The 23,751-nt window shown below is 48.9% G+C and overlaps 1 protein-coding gene across 1 annotated transcript; it reads right to left on the reverse strand.

Moving 5' to 3' along the window:
• Positions 1-883: 883 nt before the first annotated feature.
• Positions 884-22,280, reverse strand: SF3A3 (splicing factor 3a subunit 3). Its single transcript, XM_075908602.1, has 18 exons — positions 22,271-22,280; positions 22,111-22,230; positions 21,626-21,673; positions 20,390-20,442; positions 18,450-18,555; positions 17,002-17,074; positions 15,993-16,084; positions 14,715-14,797; positions 13,774-13,912; positions 11,230-11,298; positions 10,791-10,858; positions 8,886-8,993; positions 7,879-7,948; positions 6,624-6,788; positions 6,413-6,523; positions 4,050-4,140; positions 1,912-1,967; positions 884-1,195 (listed from the first exon to the last, which is right to left on the reverse strand). Exons 2-18 carry the CDS (start codon positions 22,204-22,206, stop codon positions 1,118-1,120), a joined length of 1,506 nt encoding a protein of 501 aa, XP_075764717.1. The 5' UTR covers positions 22,207-22,230; positions 22,271-22,280; the 3' UTR covers positions 884-1,117.
• Positions 22,281-23,751: the final 1,471 nt, after the last annotated feature.

A 23,751-nucleotide genomic window follows, 5' to 3' on the forward strand; every position in this document is an offset into this window, starting at 1 on the left:
TCGTTTTTACAGGGGGCCACTTCACGAATTGTGGATAGTAGTCGGGGGCTGGCTCCGCCCCCAGAAAGGGCAGGGCCTTAGGCAGAAGGGGCGGGGCCTCGTGAAGAAGGGCCGTGCGCCCCTGGTGGGCGGAGACGTCACATGCTTCCCTGCCCCAGGGTCTCAGTTGACATGGGGCGGGGGCACAGCAGGGCAGCTGCGGGCCCGATTAAATGGCTTGGTGGGCCACATTCAGCCCATGTGCTGGATCTTGGCCCCCCGATCTAATCACTGCCAGTGGAGAAGCCTCCAGGCATTCAATCTATTGCAGCAGATGCTGTTGGGTTTTTGATCAAGAAAAGGGGGAAGCAATGCCCCTTAAACTCAGGAATGTGGACAGGACTGAACCTGTTTTCACACTACCTGCTGCTGCTCTTCACTCTTCTGCAGGGTCTCTTCACATTGGGCAGCCCACCTGCTTCCTACTGCCCAAGTCCTCCTACAGTAACTGCATAGACAGAAACCAGGACAAATGGAAAATAAGAACCTAATTCACACAGCTCAGTGCAGAGTCCTGTGGACCTTGTGTTCACTTCAACTTGGGGCAGTCACGGGTGGTTTTTTAAAAGGTCAATCCCACCAAAAGCACTCAAAGAACTGGAGCGTAACAGAAGCAATGATTAGAGCCCTGTGCGGATACAAACCTTGTATCCCTATCCGTGAGCAGTGGCTATCCACACTGACATCCGCAGATGGCTATAGAGCAGCAAGCTATGGATTTGCAGGGCTCTAGCAATAATGTTACTGTGATCTATAATAGCTGTGTGCATGAGAGATTCTTGGTATTTTAATTCAGTTGAGCTCTTCCTTCCCAGGCTACAAAAGGAGACAAGTTATCCAGGACTTCCTACACTAAAATCAGTTTATTTTTGCAATATCTTTTTAGTATAAAATACATTTTGGAACATCACAGTTTTGTGTTGCACAAAAAGGGACTGACTAGAAGGTGTTTCTACGAAGTGCCCTTGAAATGTATGCTCACGCGGAACAGAAAATGCAGAAGTACAGAGAAGAAAGAAAGGTCTCGGCGTGCTTCCCTGTGGGCCTCGGAGATGCCAAATCCACCAGTCAGAGAACGTTACAGCAGCCCTTGACGTTTCAAGTCTTCATAGGTCTTTTTATTCACCACGTTTCCACTGGAATCCTCATACTCCTCCTAGAAGGGAAGTGAGAACATCTGTAGTTATCTGGGCACCGTACAAAACCGGAACGGGAGAGTGAACAGTAATGGAGGTTTAGCTCTGCCAATAGCAGCCTGTCAGCCCCTTAAATGACAGCAGACTAGGATCCCCTCTGCAGCACGTCTTTGCACAGGGGGTCTAAGCACTCTCAGAGAAGGGGGAATATCAGTTTGCAATGAGGCCTGGGCTGGCGCATGCCAAGTTGTTACACTGCCCGCCACAGTACGCTGTCCACTTCGTCGCAGCTTAGCTGAACTCAGCAGGACAATGGCAAGTTCTGTCATAAATTGGATTTCACGCTGCATTGTACGTGCCTTCTATAAATGGGTTTGCTCCAGACTGGTAGGGCCCCTGGGCTACAATGGAAGGTTCTTAGTTACAACTTTGACAGACTGACTCCATGGAATCCCTCACCATGTCGATTAACACCCCTCTCCCCTCAAACAGGAAGGGTGTAGACACTGCAGAGAGAGACGCTCTGGGCAGATGTCATACTAATGAGCAGCACGTTCCCAGCCAGGCACGTGCAGCTCTTAAGAGCATCACCAACAGCAGGGAGCCTCTGTGACAAGCAGGGTGGCTTCCAAGCATACTCCCCAACGTCCAACAGAGTCTCCGGAAAACTGGTACCTCTTCTGCTGGGACCAGAGTCCCATTAATCGCCACACCTGAATACTGGTACTCAGCTCACCTCTGTGTCAGGCTGCCATCTCTCCGAAGCTTTCTGCTGCTTCAGCTTTGCCCACACTGTGAATACAAAGTCACACCAGGTCAGAATGCTGTTTCGATTCAGCTACCAGCCTTTAGCCTAGCGCGGTATGTACACGGCCACCTCTTTCTGCAGCATCCCAGGCTGACCCACACTGGACTGATTGCTCAATGAGTGAAACTGGCCACGACTGCTCCGCTAGATACCCGAGCAGCAGGGAGCCTCAGACAGGGCTGAAGGTTACTATCAAACACTCTGCTCAGCTGACACATTGGGCTTTCGTAGGAGTTGCACCAAATGTGCTGCAAGTTGCATCCTGCGGAGTTTGCCCTAAAACGAGCGGCACGTGAGTGTTGGCTCACCACACCCCACTGAAGACACGCTTCCCAACCCCAGCACTCCCACACACACTGCAAGCGCTCCCCTTGGAGGCGGGGGGCCAGTTTGCCTCAAGTCAGCTGGTATGGAAGCTCTTAAGGGAAAGGCAGCCAGCTGAAGTAGCAAGTGTAAGGAGGAGAGTTCTGATTGGACAAGCTGACAAGCCAGATTAGAGAGGAAGGAAAGCAAACGGGAACCCTAGTTCAGCTGCACTGAACCAGAGACAGAGTGTTTCATGGGCCCCCTAAGGCCAGGGTCCTCACGACAAAATGTTTGGTGGTGTCTGAATGTGGCCACTAACTCTTGCTGGTGGACACTCTTGACAATGTTTCATAACGTACTTAATTAACTTTAGGGAAAACACAGAAAATGCAAATCTACACGTGTCCACATCACTGCTAGTTTGTCCTGCAGACACACTAATGAAAATAATGCACAGTTGTCTCTATTCTTACAAGACCTAAACAGAAGAAACATAAGGGTGGTGCTTTGTACAGTCTTGTCTTTTATTGTTGTTTCTGTGGCTTTTTGGCTCCCTTTTTTTAAGATTTGCTAGCTAGTACGCTTGCTGCTGTGAAGTGTTATCGGTATATTTGTTAACATCACTTTTCACAGCAGACTTACTAGCTGGCTGGGAGGCCGTGAAAAGTGATATTAACAAACATTCAAATGACAAATATCAATTTTCAAAGCAGACTTGCTCGGCTCTGGCAAGCCAGGGGACAATTAAACCTTGGATGGGGACAGTGGAGGCTGGGATAATGAGGGGAGGGTGGTGAGCTGAGGGGCAGCACCCAACACCACATGGCCAGGCTGAAGGCCCCAGGCCCCGGCCTCACTGCCCCTGGGAAGGTGGGGAATTCGCTGGCCGCCTGCTCTTCTGGCATTTGTTGCTCCACAGTGGAGCAGGGCCCAATCCCTGCTAGTTGCTGTGGGGGAGTGTTCAGTGGCCTGTCCCCTTGCCCACCAATCACTGCCCTGGAGATTGTGGCCACAAGAAAAGCCCCTGTTGGCCACATCAAAGGAACGCTGCCTTAGGCTATGCCTACATGTAGCAGAGGTGGAAACCTCAAGCAAGTGCATCAAAACAGCAGGGTGGCTACAGCAGCTGACATGCTAACTTGAGCCCGACTGGTCAGTCTGTCTGAGCTGGGACCTGCACTGTGAGCTGCTGTAAGGACAAAGTCCCAACAACAAATTTAAACTCCTCTTCCTGGGCTTTACCGCTGTGCCTAGAGGGACTATCAGACACTCCCCTCCCACCCCAGAGCTGCCAGCGCACAAGGCGACACTGTTGGCACGTCCTCGTTTCCAGAACAAAGAGCGTCAAGCCCTGCCCATCTCTGTTGGGGCTGGGCAACTTCGTGCCTGCAGCTGCTCTCAGCACGGACATGCCCCGAGCAGAAGCTTTACAGTCCAGCGGTGACTGAAGTACCCAAAGCCAACAGCATTACATCAGGGCCAGGCCAAATGCGAAAGCTGCAAGTTTGTTATAGGACTTACATCCTGGATTGTCTTTCCCTTCTCCCTCCCCACCATGGCGTGGAACCAGCCTCTTGACTGTCTGAAGGAGATTGGTGCCCCTCAATTGCAACGGGATGATTAAGGTTCCACCATATAAAAAGCTAACCCCGCCCCCCAGTGGGAACACTGACAACAACAAGGCTTTCAGCCAGCAGGCAGCAGAGATGAAGGGAAACAGATTCCACCTGCTCCCAGTTCTGCACAGAGACATCACTTACAAGAGACTGCATCTTCGATCTGCGTGACATTAGCAAAATGGGCCGTGTTGGGAATGCCCAGGCATCTCATCCCGTGTGCATGACGCCACTCCTGGAGGTAGAACAGAAAGATCAGTATATAGGCGAGAGAGTTATATCGAGTTCACAGACTCACAGCCACCCGTCATAGTCCGTCACACCTGTCTGAAAACATGAACAAAGTCGTGTCCATGGGGACTAGGATGGAAAGAAAATAAGAAGAAAAACTATTTCCTTTGACAGAAGTCAGCTTCCCTTTTCTGCCGGCCTTTCATAGTACAATACAAAAAAAAAAAAAAGTTTTATAAACTAAGAAAACGTGATGGTAAACCCATACAATTAGCAATGACAGTACGTGAAGCTGCTTTCAAACTCATGTTTTAAACAAACTATATATTTCAAGGTAAAAGCATCTAATTAGCTTATGAGAATGTCATAATATCCAGCTTAGCACTAAGCAATGACTACAGTATAAGGACAGTTTAGCAGCAGTCTGTGCTTCCACCAGGCCGGGGGCTCCCCATGCACTGCGATAACAACAGAGTATTCACACACTTTGGCAAGACTAGTGATAGAAATGTAGCCGTGTTAGTCTGGTGTAGCTGAAACCAAGTGAGTTATAAGATCAAGAACACATATTCCTGTGCATCCAGAAATATAATTTATGCAATCATGTGCCGAAAGTGCCCGTCTGCTATGTACATTGGACAAACGTCTCAGACACTTCGCCAAAGGATCAACGCCCACAGAACAGATATTAGACAGGATCACAAAGAAAAAACAGTTTCTTGCCATTTCAACCAGAAAGGACACTGTCTCAATGACTTAATTACCTGCATCCTGCTTCAAAAGCCTTTTAAGACTGCACTTGAAAGAGAATCCTCTGAACTATTATTCATGCTAAAATTCGACACTTTACGCCGAGGTCTTAACAAAGACTCTAGTTATCTTACCCATTACAAAGATAGCTTCCCCAATTATCACCTCTAATATCATTAGCTCACAGACATTTACCTCCCCCCCCCCCCGCATCCCCCTTCTGTTCTGAAATTTGATTTGTCCTTTTCATGTGTGTTCATTTTTTTAATTGTATCCTTTGGTATATATGGTTGTGACTATTTTCTTCCACTATTTGATCTGAGGAAGTGGGTCTGGCCCACAAAAGCTCATAACCTAATAAACCATCTTGTTAGTCTTTAAAGTGCTACATAGTCCTGTATTTTGTTTTGGCAAGGCTGATTTTCAGTGGAACTCATGTAGGATTCTGACAGAAGCGCATTGGCAAGCAGGAGCGGGAACTGACGCAGAGCCATAAACTCCTGCTGCCTCGACACAAAGCTCACTTTCATTTCAATGGCACGTTCACAAACAAGGGCTCTCATTCACATACTACAGAAGCCCAGGGTTAAAAGCCATGCCATTTTAGGCCCATTATAATTAAATTATTATTAGCCCTAAGGAGAGAAGCAACATCTAGAAAACCTCTTGCTGGCTTTCAGGGCAGGTTTCTCCTAATACTCAGAATCTGAGTAACAAGCCAGAGTTCACTTAGATTTATCCTAGAATCCTAGGGCTGGAAGAGACCTCACGAGTCATCGAGTCCAGAACTCTTGCCCAAAGCAGGATCAACCCCAACTAAATCAACCCTACCAAGGCTTTGTCAAGCCGGGCCTTCAAAACCTCTAGGGATGGAGAATCTCTAGGGAAGTGGTCCCCAACCTTTTGGGCTGCCAGGCGCCTGGGGCGGGGCTGCGCATGCGCCAGGGGCCTAAGGTGCAAGAATGGCTCGGGTCGGCCCTGGTCATTACGCGGGCGCACATAAATGCCCCAGGCGGCGCCATGGAGCCCGCGGGCACCACGTTGGGGACCACTGCTCTAGGGATATCCCTTGGAAGACCAGTTTACTCCTGGGCATATTTTAAAAGCTATTCAAACCTGTTCCTTACGTCTGGGTTTTATGGAACTTGTCTCCTCTATCAGCTTTGCCAGAGCACACCAAAATAAGGTGTTTGCCCACATACCGTCAGTATCTAAAGAGGCTGCTCCCAGGTACCCAGCACCGTTCTGGCAAGGCTAGACATTGGAACTGGGGTACAGGAGAAGAGACCCTACAGCCACCAAGAGGAAATGGCATCTGAGCAGCACTTCAAATGGATCAGAACTCAAACAGAACAGCCCTGCAGCTCAGCACCAAGCACCGGCCCACACACTGGGACAGGATGCAAACATGCCCCTCATGCCCAGAGGTGAGGTCTCCCATCACCAAGACTCCATTGATTAATTAGTTACATACAATTAGGATTACCCCCAAACTGATGGATGGGGCCATACCAAGCGTTACTTACCGCGAAGTGTCGCTGGAAAGCTTTGGGCCCTCGGTAGGTGTAGTTACCGCAAATCTCACAGTTGTAGTTGATGTTCAAACCATGTAGTTTATATAACCAATAGGGGATGGGCTGAAATACAAGCCAGGCAGAGCTTAGGTCAGGTTACAAGGGGGGTGTTTGGATGCAGTGAAAGATCTCGGCTCTGGAGCAACAGGGGAGCCAGCCTCACCTTGCCATCCCAGCCAAGCGGCAGGTTTTTAGGGTTGTAAATTATTTCATTGTCATCGTCTTCGCTTTCGCTCTCACTGATCTGCTCCTCCTCTTCCTCCTCTCTCTCCTCGCCTGTGCGCGCTTGCTTACGCTGCACGTTCTCATGGGTGAGATGTCTTTGTTCCTATGATGCAGGAAAGCACGTGGGCATGAGGGGCAATAGTCAAAGATGGCAGCACACAGGGTAGCCAAAAAAGTGTGTGTGCGTGTGTGTGTGCGCGCACGCAGGGAGGAAAAAAAAAAAATCACACGAGTATTCATCTTTCTTTTGTGAAATCCCCTCCATTGGCTTCATTAGGGTCTGTGCCATAACGCTGCATTGATTTGTCTGCAGTCAATCAAGAGAACTCCACCCCATTTTGCTCCACCCAACAACCTGTAAGGTCGCTGGGTAGAACACAAATCTCATCGCAAGACGACAGTGGAAATATTTAAGTACAATTACTTCCAAGCTGCTTAGCAGTGATGGCAACCAGCATTCTAAAGGCTTGTCTTCACTACACAGAGGATTGACTCTGCAGCGATCAATCCGCTGGCCGGTGATTTATCACATGTGTTTCGATGCAACAAATCGACCTCTGAGCATTCTCCTGTCGACCCTGGTACTCCACCAGGACAAGAAGAGTAGCCAGAGTCTACCAGAGAGCAGCCCCCTTACTGCACAGAAGACACTGAGGTAAGTATATCAACTTCAGCTACACTATTTGTGAATCTGAAGTTGTGTAGCTTAGATCAACTGGGAGGGAGGGGGTGTTAAGTTGATTAGGCCTAAAAGTCACCACTGAAAACTGCGGCAAGACCATGAAGCCAAATGAAGGCAGCATTCATGGGGCTTGCTGTCTCTGGGGGTTAGATGTAAAATCAAAATTCTACACTCGGCAGAAAAGACTGCTTCCCAGGGCACTCCTGACCGTCCTATCTGAGTTACACAAAGACTCATGATCTGCCATTCGCAGAGAGGCAGACCCAACCCTCAGCATCACAGCTGTAGGACACGGAATCTTCACTAAAAGCTGGCAGGTTAGCAAACAACAGGAAGAAGCAATTCCAGACTCCTGTCTTAAGGATTTCCAGGTCTGCCCAGCACCATACACAACATAACCCTTCTGTATGTGGTGCTTAAGAAAGGGAGAGAGGAAGACACAACTGAGTCTACAACAACTTTTGATGGCGCTGCATTTGCAAAGCTCACAGATAAAAATTAAAAACCTTACCCCAAGAATTTCTACGTACTCGTAGACCTGTGCTTCCAAGAATGCAAGGTCTTTGTTCCTCTCTGTGTCCCTGAAATACAAAAGGAACTTTCTCAAGCACTGTCCATGCACCTGATTCCTAAAGATACACTTGGGCTGTGTCTAGACTGGCAAGTTCTTCCACGAAAGCAGCTGCTTTTGCGGAAAAACCTGCCAGCTATATACACTGGCCGCTTGAATTTCCGCAAGAACACTGACGATCTCATGTAAGAAATCAGTGCTTCTTGCGGAAATACTATGCTGCTCCCGTTCGGGCAAAAGTCCTTTTGCGCAAAGTTTTTGCGCAAAAGGGCCAGTGCAGACAGCTCAGATTTGTTTTGCGCAAAAAAGCCCCGATCATGAAAATGGCGATCGGGGCTTTTTTGCGCAAAAGCGTGTCTAGATTGGCACAGATGCTTTTCCGCAAAAAGTGCTTTTGCAGAAAAGCATCCGTGCCAATCTAGATGCTCTTTTCCGCAAATGCTTTTAGCGGAAAACTTTTCCATTAAAAGTATTTGTGGAAAATCATGCCAGTCTAGACGTAGCCTTGATGTGTAGCTACTAAGAAAGTGGGGAAACAAATATCAGGCATTCCGTTTAGCCTCCGCTGCACATGTACTGTTCAGTGAAGCCAGACACTCTGACCGGCTAACTCAGTCATTTGGCTCTGGCATGCAGAGCACCTAAATGCTCCAGGGACATCTCATCTCTGCCATTTATAACTCACAGAAGGGAAAACATCTTTAACTGGGGCAATAATTAATGAAGGAAGAAGCAGGAAACTGAGTGTAAATGAAGAGTCGACCCGGGCAGCGTTCCGCGTAAGCTGGGAGTTTGTGTGGCCGTTCAAGAGATTCAAAGGCCGCCCAGCTGATTAGCAGAGCGTCCACAGCCAGGTTTTTGTTTCTAGTGCCTTGGTGCACACAAAAAAATATTCCGCACATGGATGGAAAAGATTAGAGGGAACATTGAACCTTTTGGGGGCTCACCTTTTGCTTCCTTTTGTCTTTGGATTCTTAGCAAACAAGGAAGAATCGAGGGCTTCCAAGGATTTGCCTTTTGTGCTGAACAGCCGCTGAGCACGCTCTTCCAGAGTGCTGGGAAAAGCAGGGGAGAAGGTGAATCTCGAGGGCAGGTTTATTTTTTTGTCGATTGATTTGTGCTCATGTAATTAAAAACATAATTCCATTACAGATTAAATCATTCAGAGGTCATGAGATTTCAAAGTGACCCTCGTGGTCCATGGCTTAGGCCCTGCTTTTGTATCAGGATTCCTACAGGCTCTTGAGGTCCTGCCATTCCACATTATAGAATCGTAGAACTGGAAGGAACCGCAAGAGGTCACTGAGTCCAGTCCCCTACACTCATGGCAGGACCAGGCACCATCTAGACTGGGGGAGGCAAAATACAGTCCGTGGGCCAGAACCGACCACCCAAACCACTGGATTCTGCCTGCAGGAGCCTCAGGCAGGCTCCCTGCCTGCCCCGCCCCTGCATGCCACTCAGAGCAGCCTGGCTTCGGGGGCCATGTGCTTCTCTGAGTGCCTCTGTAGGTGGGAAAAGTGGGAGAGGCTTCATGTGCTGCTGCCACTCCCCAGCCAATGGGAGCCGAGAGATTGTGCTGGGGCAGCGTGAGAAGCCTCCCCTGACCGACCGTGCTGAGCATGTGACCCCCCCAGCCCACTGCTCTGAGTGGTGTCAGGGCTGTGGAAGGCAGGGAGCCTGACTGAGGGACCTGCTCGGCTGTTGGCTGGGAGCCACATAAGTAAGCACCTCCCAGCCAGAGCCTGCCTCTGGAACTCCAACCCCTCTCTTCCCCCAACCCTCTGTCCCCTATCTTGTACCCCTGCCCCACATAACCCAAACTCTCTGCACTCACTCCTGTACCCATACTAGACCTCAATCCCCACCCCAGGTCATAATCCCCTCTCTTGCCCTAGTCACAACCCCCTCCCAGACCCTGCACCCCCTCCTACACCTCAATTCCAGGTCACAATCCTCTCCTTCACCCAAACTCTCTTCCGGATCCCACGCTCCCTCTTGCACCCCAATCTCCCTTCTGCACCCAACGTCCATCCCAGACCCCGCACCTCCTCCGTTAATATCGTGGAAGAGTGCAGCCCTTGATCATGTACCAAATTCTTGGAGTGGCTCCCCATCAAAAACTGTTGCCCAGCCCTGGGCTAGACCAACCGTGACAGAGGTTTACCTCTAACCTGCTCTTAAATATCTCCAATGATGGAGATTCCACAGCCTCCCTATACAATTTATTCCAGTGTCTAACCACCTTGACAATTAGGAAGTTTTTCCCAAATGCCCAACCTAAACCTCCCTTGGAGAAATTTCAACTCATTGCTTCTTGTCCGATCCTCAGAGGTGAACTAGAACAATATTTCTCCCTCTGCCTTATAACAACTGCTATCATGGCCCCGCTCAGTCTTCTCTTTTCCAAAATAAACAAACCCAGTTCTTTCAGTCTTCCCTCACAGATCATGTTTTCTAGACCTTTTATCATTCTTGTTGCTCTTCTCTGGACCGTCTCTAATTTCTCCACATCTTTCCTGAAATGTGGTGCCCAGAACTGGACACCATACTCCAGCTGAGGCCTAATCAGTGTGGAGTAGAGCAGAAGAATTCCTTCTGGTGTCTTACTTACAATGTGCGTACTAATGTATCCTAGAATGCACTATTTTTGCAACAATGTCACACTGTTGATTCATCTTTAGCTTGTGGCCCACTATGACCCCTCTAGATCCCTTTCCAGACTACACATTCCTAGGCAGTCATTTCCCATGTTGTACGTGTGCAATGGATTTCTACGTCAGCAGAGAACTGTGCATTCACGTCCATTCAGATAACTGAAAAGATTCTAGAAAAAAGCCGCCACTTCTTACCCGCCGCATTTCAGACCCAAAGCCAGTAAAGCAGATTTTAATCTGTCCAGTCCCAGAGAGGCCAATTCCTGTGCAATTAAAAGAAACAAATGTACATGAACATGGCTTGCAGGTGTGTACAATATCATCCACGTGTGTCCATGTTAGTTCATTAAAAAAATCCCGCATGGCTCCGGAAAGCACTCAGGCGGCTCGCCTCTACCCAGATCAGTAGCATCTATGGCAGAAGCTTGATCACACCTACAATGGAGAAAAATGCTTCCAAGCTACTGGTGTTTCCAGTGACAGAAAGCAGAGACCATCTGCACGGGGAACTCTCCATTCACAGTGGTTGTGGCCAGAGTCTCACATTCCCACAAAAAGAATTGTGAAAAGGAAGCAGGTGGATGGATCCCACCAGGATTTTCAGTACAAAGAGCTTAACGCAGAGAGAACGCACCTCCCAAGAGGAAAAGGCAGAGAGATCCAGATGGGCTCCGGCATGGGTAAGTGCACTGCTGGTCTCTTTCTGCCAAGAAAAACCACGTCAGTTGCTAGCTCGATCTTCAGGACATTACAGAACGGTTGAGCAGCAATACCAAAATATCCTCCCAAGAACAACAGAGAACTCAGCACCCAACTGAACCAAACGCACAGGAAACCTCCAGGTAAGTGGAAAGGACAGGAAACACGAGCAGTAAGCTGTGCCTCAACTGCAGGGATGGGGAACCTATAGCCCGTGGCTTGCCTTGGTTCAGCCTGTGAAGCTTGGTGCTCCCACCCACCCCTGTAGTGGGGGGAACAGGCGCTGTCACTCCAGCCATGTGCGGGAGCGCCGAGCCTCGCAGGCTGGGTCAAGGCAAGCTGCTGGCTGCATTTGGCTTGCAGACTCTGCCTGGCAGGGGGGAGGAAGCAGCTGGGGGAACAGCAGCGCAAGGAAGCTCTCTTCTTGTGCTTGCTTGCAGGCACTACCCCCATCGCTCCAACTGGCCAGGAGCTACAGCCAATGGGAGCAGCAGGGGTACGTGTGTGCGCCTGAAAGTGTAGGATCATGCAGAGCCAACTGTGCCCCTCCTCTCGGAGCTTTGCCGATAGACACCCCAACCTCCTGCCTAGACCCTGCTCCCCCACTCAGCTCCTGTACCCTACCTCCCACCCATACCCTGCATCCTATCCCACTTCTGTGTCCTACCTCCCACCCATACCCTGCATCCTATCCCACTTCTGTACCCTACCTCCCACCCATACCCTGCATCCTATCCCACTTCTGTACCCTACCTCCCGCCCATACCCTGCATCCTATCCCACTTCTGTGTCCTACCTCCCACCCATACCCTGCATCCTATCCCACTTCTGTGTCCTACCTCCTGCCCAGACCCTGCATCCTATCCCACTTCTGTGTCCTACCTCCTGCCTAGACCCTGCTCCCCCACCCCACTCCTACACCTCCTAATCCTCCCAGGCCCTGACCCCCACCCTCCTGTACCCCCACATGCAACCTGCTCCTGCACGCCACCTCCCCACCCAGATTCCCCACCCCAGCAACTTCTAAACTCACCTCTCACCCAGTCCCCCCATCCCCGTCCCTCTTCTAAACCTGCCTCCCACCCACTCCCCACAGCCACTTGCCACTCTCCCCACATTCCTGCACCTACCTCTCACCCAGATCCCACATCTGCAGCCTGCCCTACACCTTCTCTCCCAACCAGATCCCACAAGCACCAAACCAGACAACTCCTGCACCCTGCCTCCTGCCCAGACCCTTCACCCCCACCCACTCCTGCACCCTACTTCCTGCCCAGACCCCACACACCCAGGCTGCTCTCCAGCAGCCCCTCCTGTACAATGAACCTCTCGTTTTGTCCCCACCTCAGAACGCAGGGGGCACCAACATCTACTAGCCCCAGTCCACCAGAAGAGTTCCTCTGGCCCTAGGGGTAAGCTCTGAGCCTCAGAGCCCCCATGGAGCTGGAGTGAGGGGAATGTCTCTTTTTCCTGCTTCCCAGCTGGGGCCCACGTGTGTAAGATTCTTTTTTTCTCCTTCTCACTGGGTGGCCAGGCCAGTGAGGGGGTTTGGTTTTGTTTTTTGCATCTCACTGTCGTGTGGCCAACTGACCGTATGATTAGTCACCAGGACCGCTCTGCAGAGCTGCAGCAGCGGTAGCACCAGGAGCCGGCTCGAGCTGGGACTGAGCAGGCTCCGGGAGCCACCCGCGCTGCAGCTCTGCATTTTAAATGTAGCAAGAGCTGCCGGGCTCCTAGTACATTTAAAATGCAGAGGTGCCGCGTCCCAGACCAGCGCAAGCCGGGACTGCTAGGTCTCAGCTCGCACTGAGTCCAGCAGCCCCAGCCTGCCACAAACAGCCTGTGGCCAGCTCTCGCCACTGCGAACAGGGGCTGCTTTGCAGCAGCTGCCCCATCCCCTCCCCCCGCGGCCTGATAGAAGCAGAAAGGGGGAGGGGAGGGAAGTGAGTAGTCGACTACTCTCTAACATCCCTTGTTCCCACTGCAGCACGTCTGCTTTTGAAATGTAGCAAGAGCCCCATTTCAAAGGCTGAAGCACCGCAGTGAGAACATGTGGTGGGCAGGGATTGCTTGAGTCCCCACTCACGCTGTTTTCCCGCTGTATCTCTGCCTCCCCTGTCCCTGTGGAGACAGTGCTGAGGGGAACTGGCGTTTAAGCCAGCTCCCGCCAGCACCGGCTCCTGCTCCCCCTCCCCTTACTGCCTCGCTCTGATAGAGGCAGCAAGGAGGGGAGGGGGGGAGCGATTAGTCAGTACTTGACTATCCGATAAGCTTTTGCTTGTCAGATAGTCAACTAGTCATTTACATCCCTAACCTCAACTTGAGAAACGGTTCCCCAGGCCTGCTCTATGGCTTTGAGACACAACAAATCGACATGGCACTGTGAGATTTTGCCTTAATGACCATTTTACACCCCACCCCACTATACCAAGCATTCATAACTAGATCTGCATTTCACGCGAGCATAATGTTTGCTCACCGGCCATCCAGGAAACGTTCCATTGTCCCACTTCTTCTCAAATTCAATCTGAATCTTCCCAAAGAGCTCGTTCTGGTCCAGCAGCGGCTTCACCCGATCTGTGTAATCCTGCAGGTACTCAAGCAGCATTTCGAGATACCTGGTAGAGGAAGAGCCAGCTCAGGTCATCTTGTACCAGACATTGTGTAAGATGAACATATTACATGTTTCTGCATCAGACATACTCAGTCTCATCATGGGGATACCTCTTGCCTCACAATCATATAAGAAACATACCCACTGTCTTCTTCCTTCCAATAACTCTCCTTCCTATTGAACAAGCTCCTGGCTGTTAAGAACAACCCTCTGGATAAGAGATTATTTCACCAGAAGCCCCAACCCGAATGAAACGTCATCCGTTGGGCTTTTTAGATGAGAGGCAAAATTCAAAGTTGACAAATACCTCACAATCACACAGGTAGGTTTAATTTAATACCACATCATCTGTTCGTCCTGCAAACAGCAAGTCAGGAAGATAGGATTTGTCTGCAATTGAAAAAGCTCAACATTTATGCAGAAACACTTGCCTACAAGGCATGTGGGTTTGGAAAGAAAAAAAAGCATAAAGAGATGGGGGGGAGGGCGGGAACAAGGAGAGAAATACTCATACACTGTCTACTGTAACACCAGGGGAACTATATTCCTAGTCTACTGTAGGTTCTGTCAAACACAGACACAAAGCCCTGAAACCCAGAGCCACTCCTTCTACAGGGATTAATAAACCTGCACACAGAGCACAGAATCAGTAATTTGTTTAAAAATGTAAAAATTGAAAATTTGCATAAGCTTTGCTTGAAAAGCTGTAAATCAAACTGCTTATGAAGGCAATTTCATCCAGGGCTTGAACGTGCATCATGGAAATTAGTTCCTACTGGACAGCCTGTCATGGATGAAGGGCCCACCTCTTATATTCAGCATTTTTTCTCTCTTTGGGAATATCGAAGAGTTGGTCAAATGTGGATAAATACGTGATGTAATCCAGTTTCTGAAAATAAAGAGGCTGAGAGTTAGATTTGACACACAAAATAGCCTGATTAACAAACGCATCTCCAATCACTGAGTGAGCCACAAGAAATGGCATCTTTCCATATCTGGGTTGCAGCCACTGTTCCCTGTAAGCTGAGTGCTTGGGCAGCCACCCAGAAGAGATTCAAGTGCTGCCCAGCTGATTAGCAGAGCACCCAGAGCTGAAAGCATGTGTTTCTAATAGTGGTGCATGCTCACACATAAAATGTATTCCACACGTGGATGGAAAATCAGAGGGCACACTGGTTGCAACATGCCACTTTTTCTTCTTTCATGGTTCCTGACGCCAGGTCTACACTAGGGGGGTAGTCAAACTAAGGTCTGCAACTCCAGCGATGTGAATAGCATAGCTGGATTTGATGTACCTTAGTTCAAATTTCTGTAGTGTACCACTGTGTGTGTGTGGGTGGGGGGGGGGGGGTGTGTCACTGGAAGAAACTCTCTCATTGACTTCCCTTACTCCTAAGGATGGAGTACCGGAATCCACAGCAGTGAATTCAGCAGTCAATTTAGAGCAGGGTCGGGGGAGCCAGTGACCCACATAAAAATAATTCGAGGGGCACACACAAGTGAAAAGCAAAAAAAGCCCCCTCACTGTGGTCTCCAACTGAGAAGGAGAAAGACACTCCCCACATTTCCTTCACATAACAGAGCCTACAAGGGCCCAAACCTAGGAGATATTGTGTGCCAGTGGGGCAGTGTGTGGGGAGGGAAAAGGGGGAGACACTGAAGTGCCAGCATGGACTCCTCAATGCTGGGGAGTGGAAGCACTGAGCCTTGGGGGCCAGATCCAGGCAAGAAGCCTAAGGTTCCCCACCCCTGATTTAGAGGATCCTTACTAAATCCACTAACTCAAGGCCTTAGAGACCATGGACTATTTAGTAACACGGGGGGGAAAGGACACCGCATCTTTCAAGACCACATTAAGGGGAGAGGACTGAGAGAGCAGCTGTAACTATAACTGCAGAAATAAGAGAGCACAGGAAAGGGTCATTTAGAATTTAAAAATCCTTAACTCATAGCCTCCCAAAAATAGGCACCTGCGTAACACATCAATGGAAACAAACTATTTAAAATGACATCAGAAATGCTCAGCTCTGAACAGTCAAGAACAGATATGTGAGGAGGTCTCCTCAGCAATTATAGCCTCTTACCTCTGTTGATTTTAAGTTAATGTACTTGAGGTAACAATCGTGAAGATCCAAGTACCGGCCATACCCTTCTTCATCGGTGAACTCCACTAGATCTACGGAAGATACGTCATGCAAAGAGCTTCATCAGAAACCAAAAATCAGAATGACAGCAGAGTGCTCTCACTGTATGTATTCCTGTGTTAGAGCCCTCTCATAGCTTGTAGATGCAGCTGAATACTTTCATGCTATACTTTGCATAGCTGTGCATTCATGCGAGGTTTCTTCATGTTTTGGCAGGTTCTAAAAATAAGGCTTCTATGGCAGAGCCTGAAGCACAGCCAGTTCCCTGGGAGCGGGCCTGGTAGCATAGCGGGCATATAAGCCTTATTTTTACACCAGGGAGCTGGCACACACCTGCAGGGCAGAAGAGTTTAACCAGCAACAGAAACAGATACACTGTTAACTCTGGAGTGTCCAACACACTAACCACTTTTCACTATTTGGCTGGTTGAGTGTGGCTAGTTGGCTCACAAAATCATTTACATTTTCAGAATAACGTGGCTAGTTTGCTATAGCAGTAGCCACTATAGTGGCTATTGCTTCAGTACTGATTGGACACTGTTTACTGGTTACATTTTTACATCCCCACCTTATGTGAGCCCCACTTCCAGGGCAAAAACCCTCAGTCTTACACTTCAACCACAGGTGGGGGAGTGGGCCTTCAACCTGGGGCCCTAAGAAGTCTAAGCCAGCCCTGGCAAACTCATTCAAATGGGGTTGCAACCCACTTTGGGGTCCAAACCCACAGTTTGGGAACTACTCTACTAGATCCACCCTCAAGTGAGAGACACTTTTACTGCAGAACATTCCAGACTGTATAGAATAAACACATACGTGCCAGAATCTGAGCATAACTTCCAGAGGATTAAGGGGAGAGGTTCAGAGACACAACACCAGCCAGACAACTCAATAACAAACAAGCCGGGCATTTTTGTTAAATCTAAGTTTAAATATGAAACCACTGACTTACTTTGTGCCTCCTCACTGGGGTTCTCTCTGGCTTTCAACAGTTCCTCAAATTCCACTGACATTGGCACGCAGATCTTCAGGAAAGATCAGAAGTTATAACAAAAACAGAGAGACAGACACACACACACTCACTACTATGATAACGTCCAGACCTATTAAGGTGACGTCCCATTGACAGCGCCGCACTGTCCGTAATGAACTTCTTGCGGAAGTATTCCCACTACCAAATCAAAGATCATTGTGTTCCAAACTAAGTCCTGTTTTTTTTGCTTCTGCCATTACACATGATAATTAAACTGTACTGAGATATTATTGTGTTCCTCTTCAACTGCATTTAATCGGTACATGTGCAAAGTACACTAGATGGAGAAGAGTATATTCCCTGGCTACAAAGTGTGGAAAAAATAAGATATTGGGATCTTTGTGGGTCAGTGCAGAAGATGGAGGGACAGATATGCAGCCAGCTCCATAAAGCAACTGCCTTGGAATTCCCCTGCATCAGCTGACACTCTGCTGTCTCTAAATTCCAAGGATTCTCTCTCCCATAACTATCCTCTTATTGATGCAGGAACAAATTATGCAGACAACTCCTAAAAATGACTGTTCCCATAGAGAACATAAGAACGGCCAGTTTGGGTCAGACAAAAGGTCCATCTAGCCCAGTGTCCTGTCCCCCGAAAGTAGCCAATGCCAGGTGCCCCAGAGGAAATGAACAGAATAGGGAATCATCATGTGATCCCTCTCTTGTCACCCATTCCCAGTTTCGGACAAACAGAGGCCAGGGATAATAGCCATTGATGGACCTAACCTCCATGAATTTATCTAGCTCTTTTTTGAACCCTGTTAAAATCCTGGTCTTCACAACATCCTCTGGCAAGGAGTTCCACAGGGTGACTGTGTGTTGCATGAAGGAACAGTTCTTTTTGTTTGTTTTAAACCTGCTATCTATTAATTTCATTTGGTGACCTGTAGTTCTTGTGTTATGGGAACAAATAAATAACTTATCCTTATTCACTTTTGCCACACCAATCATGATTTTATAGATTTTTTTTTTTTTTTTTTTTTTTTTTTTTAAGGAGAGGAGGCTACCACACACTCCTAAAAACCATCCTGGCTAGCACATGGAAGGCAATGCTCCTAAACTGAAGACACAACAATCATAGGATAAGATTTTAGCATTTTGAATATTACCTCATTCTTGAACTGCTTTCTCTCTTGCATAGAATGCCTCTTCTATCACAGGAATATGAACATGGCCCCTACTTTAAAAACATCACTTTCCACTGGCCACATTTTTAGTCTCAAATTTGTTGTAAATGAAATAGGTTGAGAAGAGCTGAACTGACAATGCAAAACAGCCCAGAGCCCTGAGTGCTGTATGGATACACTGCTTGCCACTGTCCTGTAGCTCCACATACCATCTCTCATATGGCATCCTGGGGTTCTTACCTCATTTGGGTGCTTCCGGTGAAACTCCTTGATCTGTTTCAGTCGATTATAGAATTCTGCAAACTCATTTGGCCCAGAAATGGCACTGAGCTCCTCCTTCCGTAATCTGTGGGTCCATGAGAGACAGTTCAAGTCAGATTTTGAGGGTAAGAGAGGGCAAGTTTAGGACTGTTTATGGAAAACAGATATATTGAAGTTGATGTAATCTGAGAGTTTCATTAATTGATTCTAATCACTCTAGTCCTGGATTTCTGATAACACAAGGGTTCCCTAAACAATCTCCCATCCTGCAATACCATAGTCTCCATCAAAATTACATAGATATCTCAAACTCAGCTAGATTTAAGATTTGGAGGCTCTGCTCTCCTTCCTCCATTCAAGTGCAGAGTCTCCAATTACTGCCCTTTAAGAGAATCACCCACTCAAGTGACGGACTCAAGCCAAATGAGACAATAACCCCACCTCCCTCCCACTACAATCTACACAGGATCAAATTCAACAGCAAATCTGGAAAGTTGCTTTGATGGTATCAAGCACTGAAATAGGATTCCGCTGGTGTATTTTCTATTGCCTCACATGCACATTTTCAACTGTTACATGGGCTATGTTTATACTACAGATCTTACAGCAGGGTAGCCGCAAGGTCTCCTATGCCAACAGAGAGAACGCTCCCATCAGCATAACGAACCAACGAGCAGTGGTGCTGTCCACATTAGCATTTCTATCCGTGAATATTATTTTGTTTTTTTCCCTCACCTCTGACCCACAAAAGTGCTAGTGTACATACAGCAATGGAGAAATTTACTGCTGAAGTGTGCAGAATCAGCAACACCCCTTCTTGTCCCTTATTCTACTGAAGAAGCAACACACAGCAAGTTAAATGGGATTTGCAGGAATCTTTAACCGTGTATAGGTCTTAGTATGAACCAGAAGGGAAACACTGCAATTGGCACATTCAGTTGTTTTTGTTGGTTCCCCCCTCTTAAAGGTCATTACACCTACAAATGGGAGTGCAGATAACTCAGCCCTAACTGCATCTTATTTGATGGACCATTTCAGTCGTGATTTTTTCTCCAACATGATATTTTAGAAGGGCTAGATTTATGGCAGATTTATTCTTTCCCTCCCCTTCCTACTCCCACACACTTTGGATCAAACAGTACTTTGCTGGCAAATCTTATGTCAGTGACAGCTTTGCAACGACATGTTGCTCTATGGCACTGATGAAGTTATGTCAAGACGCCTACTAATAATGTCTGGTCAGGGATTTGTTTCCAGCATTAGACTTTTACTCTCATGTTAAAAACTGGCAAGTGCAATAAAACTTCTGCAAGAAAACTTAAATTTGCTTTGGAGAAAGGTGGGGGGGGGGGATTTTTTTTTTTTTTAAACAAGTGCCATAGCTCTAAATTAAACAAAAAACAGGACTATGTAGCACTTTAAAGACTAGCAAGATGGTTTATTAGGTGATGAGCTTTCGTGGGCCAGACCCACTTCCTCAGATCAAATAGTGGAAGAAAATTTTCCTAAATTTTCTTCCACTATTTGATTTGAGGAAGTGGGTCTGGCCCACAAAAGCTGCTCACCTAATAAACCATCTTGCTAGTCTTTAAAGTGCTACATAGTCCTGTTTTTTGTTTCAGCTAGACCAGACTAACAGGGCTACATTTCTATCATCATAGCTCTAAATGCATCGCTCTCTTTATATGTGACCTAAAGAAGTGCCAGTAAGACTCTCCTGTAGCTCTGAAAGCACTAAAGGGACATCTACACTGAAATTAAAAACCAGCAATTGGCCTGTGTCAACTGACTTGGGTATGCAGGGCTTGGGCTAAGGGGCTGTTAAAGTGCTTGCAGACATACTCTGTGTGAAGGTGTTTAGCTAGCAGATCTTTCAGCTTTTAAAAAAGCCCGTTCACATCTTTTTTGCAGACACTTACCCATCCTTATCATCATACAGGTCTCTCAGATTGCCACTCACTTCCATATATCTCTAAAAAACAAAAAAACATGTTACAGTTATGCATATACTTTTGCTGCACTTCAGCACAACATGCAGAGTTAGGAAAAATAAGCTGCTTTCTTGGAAGCTTGCAAAAGCTTGCTTACATTTGAAATAACAATCCCACAAACTTGAGCTAAACAGACAAAGAAATGAAAGGCTGCTCAGTGAAAGGTAATGAAACATTATAGGGAAATTTAGCAGCTGAAAGTATTTTCAGGGAAATACAATATCTCGCTACCCAAGTCATTTCATGATCTTCTGTGGAGTTTTGCTGTTTAATAAATTAGCTGCAATGAAAATAATACAGCTGATTTAAAATATAGCTAAATGTTTTTAATGCTAAAACTGATGAGTTAGGGTGCAGGATGGAATTACTTATGTTCCATGTGCCCAGGTTCTGGTAAAAGGTAATGCAGATGCATCAAGCATTGTGCAAAATAAATCCTATAACTTCAGTATCAAGTATCTCTGCAGAATAAATATTGGTATAAATATGAAAACACTTTAAAAATTTGCAGATAGAACCAAATCTAGGCAAACTCAGCTCATGAACTTTATGGTAAGCAAAACTCCAGTAAATACTGTTATCAGCTTGCATATGTCTATCAGTTACTATGCCGCACACAAAACCATTTTTTTTTAACCTTGCACCCTGCAATCTTAATGTGTTATACCAGCAATTCTCAAACTGTGGGCCAGGACCCCAAAGTGGGTTCCAACCCTATTTTAATGGGATTGCAAGGACTCGCTTAGACTCACTGGGGCCCAGGGCCAAAGCTCAAACCCCACTGCCCGAAGCTAAAGCCAAAGACCAAGAATTTCAGCTCAGGTGGCAGGGCTCAAGTTACAGGCCCCATGCCTGGGACAAAAGCTCTTGGCTTCGGGCTTTGCCTCAACATCATGGCGGTGGGGTTTTGGCCCCACTCCCACCTGGGATGGTGCGGCTTGGACAGGCTCAGGTTTTGGTCTCTCTCCTAGGGTGGTATAGTATCTTCTGCTGTCAGAAAGAGGTTGCAGAGCAATGAAGTTTGAGAACCCCTGTGCTACACACATCCAGAAATACAGTTTGCGATGTATCGCTTAAGTAACTCACTACACCGAAACAGCCTGTGCTCCAGCCCATAATCTTTAGGGAACAAGGCGCGAGGGAAAGAGAAGAGGCGATACTCACGTCCTGCATCGCTCGGGTGCGATGATCAGAGTTAATCTGGTCCCGTAACTATAAGACAGATCAGAAAAAAAAGATTAGCCACGCTTTCCCCAACTCCAAATCTGGGAAAGTTCAGCAAAGAACAGTCTTCATCTGCCCCAGTCAGCTAGGGGTATGCGAGGAGTCGCTCACTGGGACAAAGGCTGCTGGTGGGTCATTGGCATCGCACTGCACTTGCACCGCGCTCTGACGGGAGGCGGCTTCACTGAGGTGGGGGAATTATGAGGGGGGCCACCCCTGGGACAGAGACGGGTGAACGGGGGCCCACGTCAGGGAGCCAGGGGCCCATGGGCCAGGAAGCTGCGCTGTGGGGGGCTGTCTGGTGCCCGGCTCGCCCCAGGACAGTCACTGCCCCGCACCCAGCCCTGCTGGGGGCCCCTCCGGGAGGGGAGGGCTGAGGCCGGCCCGACACGCGGGCGGAAGAGCAGGGCCCCTCCCCCCCGCACCGTGGATTTCTTAATCAGCATCTCCTTGGCCATCACGTCCATGAGCCGCTCCCGCTCCTCATGGTAGCGCCGCTGCTGCTCCAGGATCGTCTCCATCTTCCCCGCGCGCCAGCCGGAACCCTCCCTGCGGTGCGCCTCTGTCCCCGGCCCGACCGGAAACCCTCCCTCCGGTGCGCTCCCCTGTCACCAACCCGACCGGAAACCCTCCCTCCGGTGCTCCCCTGTCACCAACCCGACCGGAAACCCTCCCTCCGGTGCGCTCCCCTGTCACCAACCCGACCGGAAACCCTCCCTCCGGTGCGCTCCCCTGTCACCAACCCGACCGGAAACCCTCCCTCCGGTGCGCTTCTGTCCCCCGCCCGACCGGAAACCCTCCCTGCGGTGCTCCCCTGTCACCAACCCGACCGGAAACCCTCCCTCCGGTGCGCTCCCCTGTCACCAACCCGACCGGAAACCCTCCCTCCGGTGCGCTCCCCTGTCACCAACCCGACCGGAAACCCTCCCTCCGGTGCTCCCCTGTCACCAACCCGACCGGAAACCCTCCCTCCGGTGCGCTCCCCTGTCACCAACCCGACCGGAAACCCTCCCTCCGGTGCGCCTCTGTCCCCGGCCCGACCGGAAACCCTCCCTCCGGTGCGCCTCTGTCCCCGGCCCGACCGGAAACCCTCCCTCCGGTGCGCCTCTGTCCCCGGCCCGACCGGAAACCCTCCCTCGGGATGCGCCCCCCGTTGGACACTGACAGCAGAGTTCCGTGTGTTCCGTGTGCGTGTGTCCCTGCAGTGTGTGTGTGCATGTGCCCCCCGTGGGTGTGCATCCTTTGCATGTAGACACGTGTCCTATATGTCCTGTGTGCGCACATGCACGTGTAACGCCAAGAGGCAGAACCGAACCGGGGTCCTCTCTGCAGCTTAGTGCAAGAGCCTCTGTCCACAGCTTGAGCTAAAACCCAGTTGGCCTCAGATTCGGCTGTAGAACACGATCGCATAATTCTCTCTGTAAGCGGTCTCAGTGCCTTGTCGGACAGTGAACCCCCCCCCGTAGGTGTGGGGGGCTACATGTGCATATGCCTCTGTGTGTGTCCTTTGCATGGGTTGAATACCAGCTGTGTGTGCACGTATGTAAGTGCCACTAAGTGCCACCGAGCAGATTTAAATCTGGGACCTCTGGAGGTCACTATAAGAGTCTCTCACAGCTTGAGCTACGAAGCCAGCTGCCACTCAGCTTAGGCTGTAGAGCTCCCTTGTTCTTATCTCTGGCTGTAAGTGGTCTAAGTGCCACTACATAAGACAGTGAACCACATGAGATGGGTGGGTTACATACTTCCCCCCTAGCTGAGGAAGTGCATTCTGAGCTTGAGACCCAGTTGAAATTGCTGACAAGTGCCCACTGATAACCACCACGGGCCAGATTTGAACCTGAGCTCTTTGGAGTTTAGTATAGACCCTCTACAGCTTGAGCTATAAAGCCATCTACCACTTAGCTGTGGCTGTAGAGCTCCCTTGTTCTTATATCTAGCTGTAAGTGGTCTAAATGCCACTACATGGGACAGTGAACTTCACGAGGTGTGTGGGTTACATTCAGTCTATGTGAGTGCCCTGTGCACCTTATGCGTGGGTGCACATATGCCTGTGATCATTGTGC

The sequence above is a fragment of the Pelodiscus sinensis genome, chromosome 25 (assembly GCF_049634645.1).
Source record: "Pelodiscus sinensis isolate JC-2024 chromosome 25, ASM4963464v1, whole genome shotgun sequence".
NCBI classification, from domain to species: Eukaryota; Metazoa; Chordata; order Testudines; family Trionychidae; genus Pelodiscus; species Pelodiscus sinensis.